At 47.8% G+C, this 4,890-nt stretch overlaps 1 protein-coding gene across 1 annotated transcript; it reads right to left on the reverse strand.

Annotated features, from left to right (window-relative positions):
* Window positions 1–570: 570 nt before the first annotated feature.
* On the reverse strand, window positions 571–2,458 carry MARS2 (methionyl-tRNA synthetase 2, mitochondrial; the record flags this gene model as incomplete). The annotated part of the gene is made up of 1 exon (XM_079710636.1): window positions 571–2,458. The coding sequence occupies exon 1, from the start codon at window positions 2,410–2,412 to the stop codon at window positions 571–573; it is 1,842 nt and encodes a 613-aa protein (XP_079566762.1). The 5' UTR covers window positions 2,413–2,458.
* Window positions 2,459–4,890: the final 2,432 nt, after the last annotated feature.

The raw sequence follows: 4,890 nt of genomic DNA on the forward strand, positions 1-4,890 counted from the left end.
GTTACAAAGCACAACTACTGGATTATTAACTAGCAAAGCAGGGAGTCATGGTTGTTAAGAATTGAGAATATAAACATAGGCAAAAATCATCTAGTCTAGGACACTGGTTTTTAAAGGTTTAATGAAACAACCTCTTTTTAACAGGAGACCCAACATATATAACAAAGTAAAAGCTGAGGGAGGGGGCTTCCAACCCCCACACGCACTAATTTGCCCAGCAGAGGCCAGGCCAGTGACAAACAAGCCATGAGAGGTAGTCTGGGCAAATAACTGTGGTTTGGACAGAGGCTCAATGAGAAGGAGTAGTATCAGCAAAGTTGTCTCTTACCCACCTTTCCTCTGGAGACATCTTAGAGACACTGGGGTGCAAAGGACAGTGGTTAATGGACACAGAGGACTGAAGAGTAGGGAGTAGGCTCCTGAAAGGCTACAAACCTCTTTTCACAGGGACATTACTTATGTGCTCATTTGATGCAACACTTTAGAAGCATTAGTATAACTTTCCTGAAAATGAAAAATAAGAAAATAAGACGTTTGCTTTTTTACCACAAGCTAGTAAGAACTGAGTTTCTAGGTCTTATGGGCTTTTACCAGCCAGGCCCTGGACTGGTCCAGCCTTGGAAACAAGACCCCAGTTTCAGGTCCCAGCCTCCTCCCTTCAAAAGGGCATGGATGTCCATAGAATCGAGGCAAGAAATGGAGCTCTCCAAGGCCCCTCTCTGTGGCAGAGACCCCCAACCTAGACAGCAGCTTGTCAGCTAGGCTTGGGGTGACAGGCTGGAGCAAAGTTCCAAAGACTCGCAAACATTCCAAGGCCACATGAAGCACAGTACCCAGCCAGGGAGCATCCACTGGGCTCTCCCAGTTCAACTTCCACGGTGCATGCCTTTGGACAAAGCCATTAGTTTGCCGGACACAGCTGGATACTGCCTCCAGAGCCTTATAGATCTGAAAGTTATCATAGTGGTCTGCCACCTGCTTGGGCAAAGTGGCCACTGCGCTCACCAGAGCATAGTCCTCTGCCTGAGCACGACCTGATGGCCCCACCAACCCTGGCTCACTGGGAAAGCAGGTAGTGCAAAAAGCCGGATAGGTCCCAGAAGGATTTATTCTGTTGGCAGTGCATCGGTTCAAGAGACCTCCCAAAGCAAATGCCAGCTCAGAATCCAACAACTTAACCACCTTTTCACCATAGTAATCACAGTCCCAGTTGGGGACGCCCTGACGAAGGAGAAAGTAGCGGAAGCCATCCACAGTATAGCGGTCAAGGCATGTCCTGGGATCCACCACGTTGCCCAAACTCTTAGACATCTTTTGACCACAGACCGTCCAGTGGGAGTGAACATAGATGCGGTGTGGTGGGCTCATGCCGGCCCCTAAGAGGAGGGCAGGCCAATAGATAGCATGGAATTTGAGAATGTCCTTGCCTATGATATGAGAGGTGGTGGGCCACCAAGATTTGAACTCAGCGTTTGGGTAGCCAATTACAGTAAGGTAGTTGACCAAGGCATCCAGCCATACGTAGATGGTCTGCGAATCGTCCCCGGGCACCGGAATGCCCCAGTGCAAGTGGCTACTCCTTCGAGAGACGGATAGGTCCGGCAGCTCCTCTTCCAGCCACTGAAGGACTGCGTGATGGAATGGCTCCGGGGTGATGGCCTGAGGGTCGCCCCGCAGCCACCGCTGGAGCGGCTCCCGGAACTGGGAAAGCCTGAAAATGTAGTTTTCTTCCTTGGTCCAGGAGACGGGATGCCCGCTCTCCAGAGATACAGGACACAAATCCCCCGACGGGCCGGGCTGCCTGGTGACCTTGGCTTCAGGCAGGAAGCACTCGTCGGAGGCGCAATACCAACCTTCATAGAGCCCCTTGTAGAGAAGACCCCGAGCCTTCAGCACCCCCCAGAAATGCTGCACAGCCATCCGATGCCGGGCTTCAGTGGTGCGGATGAAGTCGGTGGAGGAGATGTCAGCCTCCCGGAAAAGCTGCTGGAACTGGGCAGAGACTCTGTCGCACAGCTCGGACGGAGCCAGGCCCGCAGCGGCTGCTGCCTGCTGAATCTTGAGGCCGTGCTCATCGGTACCAGTAGAGAATCGCGTGGCGGCGGCGCTGGGAACTCGGAGGCGATGGTGTCGGCACAGGGCGTCAGCCAGTAGCGCCGAGTACAGGTGCCCGATGTGCGGCGCCGCGTTCACGTAGAAGATGGGTGTGGTGAAATAGGCGCGCGCGTAGCGGGTATCGTCCCGGAAACCGAGAGGGTCCGAACTGTAGTGGCGTAAGCTAAAGTCCTCCAGGAGCGAGAGCCTACTCGCCCCCGTGCGCCCTAGCAGCCGAAAGGCAGAAATCCGCAGCATGACGCCTGCTGAGATGAAGCAGCGGAGGGGGCGTTCTGGAAGCACGTGTGAGGGGCGCATGCGCAGCCGGGCCGCACCGCCGCTTCCGTCCAGAGAGCCAATGAAGTCCGGCCCCGAGCGCCGGCCCTCCGCCGCTCCGCCCGCGCTCCCCCCTCCGTGGGCCTCGGTTACAGCGGTTATGAATTACGGGAGCGAGCGAGGACGATAGCTTAGAGGAACTGGCTGAAGGAGAGGTTATGAAGCAGATAAATCTTTATCTTTCTATATCATACTGCGTGTCCTGCTTTCTAATTTTATATTTATGAATCTGGTTTTTTTCTCCAGACTGAGTTGCTTGTGGGCAAGAATTTTGTATTCAGGCATTTCTGAAACACCAGCCAGTGGCTGGCACATTGCAGGAGTGTGCCCTCTACGTAGGCTCTGGTAAACATAGGGATCTGAAATATCATATACCTTTCCTCTCAGAACCTAGTGGGCACAATAAATCCAGAAGGGAGGGGGGAGAAGGGAAGGAAGAAAAACAATGACCTAAAGCACTTGAGGGAAGGATAACTGAAAAAGTAAGAGAAATCCTTTCTCTAAACGCAGTTTTTGTTGAATCAACAAAAGAGGTAGGCTTGTGATGTTCCCAGTCTTTGCAAAGATTACTGAGATCCAGAAAGCTGGAATGCAGTACGTTGTCACTCTGCACCTAAGGAAAAAGCAGTCTTCAAATTTATTTCTCAACGTAGTTGTTAGTAATATTCTTTTTAAATGGTCTTGAAGTTCTTCTAGAGCAGTGCTTTTCAAGTTTGCTTTAGTAAGGGAACCCTAGCTCTTTTCGAAAAGGATGACTCAGAAGCCCAGAATTGGATTAATATTAATCCTTGCTTCTTGACATACTCTCATCTTTGGTCTATCTTTTTTTCCCCCCATTTAACTTAATAATTAAAATAATAATAATTTAGTAATAAAATAATTTTATTTTATTAATTTAATAATAAAATGGAATGGAACACCTGTGACCCCACAAGCCAACCTAAGAACTAGAAGTGGTTCTCTAAATGTGGTCCCAAAAGAACAGCATTAGCAGCACCTGGAACCTTGTTAGAAATACATATTCTTAGGCCCCACACTCCCCTCCTGAATCAAAAACTCTGGGGGTGGTACCCAGCAGTCTAGGTTTTAATGAGTTTTCTAGGTGATTCTGATGCACACCAAAGTTTGAGAACCACTGAACTAGGAGATTACCAGTGATTTAGATCTATGTGCTCTTTTTCTCCTTGTCTTCCTGTCTTCCTCCCAGAGGTAATCATTGTCCTGAATTTTGTACTTTTGCATCTATCTTATTATATATAAAGTATGTCTAAGCAACATATTGTTTAATTTTGCTTGTATGAAACATTCTAAAAAAGGATATCATGGGAATTCCCTGGTGGTCCAGTGGTTAGGACTTGGCAGTGGCTGCAGTAGCTGGGGTTCAATCCCTGGTCCGGGAACTAAGATCGCAGAAGCCACGCGGTACAGCCAAAAAACAAAAAAAGATACCATACCACGTATAGTGTATTCATGTTTTAGCCTGTAACTAGTTAATTCATTTTGACTGCTGCATAATAATTTATTAATTGAGGCATATGGTAAGTTGGATCTGATTTCCGTGGTGATATAGAAAGTAGACCAATCAAATGCTCTTTAGGAGTTACAATAGATACAACAAATATCCTTTGGCTACTTAGTTAATGTGCTATTTGATCCAGCAGTTTAAGGAGGGCAAGAGAAGGATAGGTAAAACTTAAAACTGGAGGGTATGTACGGTACCCTCCAGAACTACAAGACAACCCCAGTTTAAGTATCTGAGAAATCAGTTTCTCCAGAAATTATTTTTTTCTCCCCCAATTCTTTCTTCCCCCCCCCAATTCTTTTTTCCCCCTTGTCCATGGAATCAGTTCTCCAACCTACAAACATGCTATTTTTTCTCCCATCTTAAAAAGAAAAAAATTCTCCATCTCCACTACTGCTCCATTTCTTTCCTTTATAGCAGAGCTTCTTAAGAGAAATGGCTGGTAATGCACATTTGAGTGGTTCAAGTTTTTTGCTCTAAGAAATCGTACTGCTATTAACTTTCTCATCTACATATATCTCCTGGTACTTATATGCTAAAGTTTCTCATGGGTGTATACCTAGGAGTGCTATTGCTTGATCGTAGAGGATGTGAAAGTTCAATTTCACAAGATAATGCTATTTTCCAACATGATTAAACAAATTTACATTCCCATCAGTGACATACCCTTAAAGAGGTCTCCCTAATTCTTGATATCATCTACTTTTTTTTTTTTTTTTTCGTGGTACGCGGGCCTCTCACTGTTGTGGCCTCTCCCATTGCGGAGCACAGGCTCCGGACACGCAGGCTCAGCGGCCATGGCTCACGGGCCTAGCCGCTCTGTGGCATGTGGGATCTTCCCGGACCGGGGCACGAACCTGTGTCCCCTGCATTGGCAGGCGGACTCTCAACCACTGCGCCACCAGGGAAGCCCTCATCTACTTCTTAATTTTTTGCCA

The sequence above is a fragment of the Hyperoodon ampullatus genome (genome assembly GCF_949752795.1).
Source record: "Hyperoodon ampullatus genome assembly, chromosome: 8".
Lineage (NCBI taxonomy): Eukaryota > Metazoa > Chordata > Mammalia > Artiodactyla > Ziphiidae > Hyperoodon > Hyperoodon ampullatus.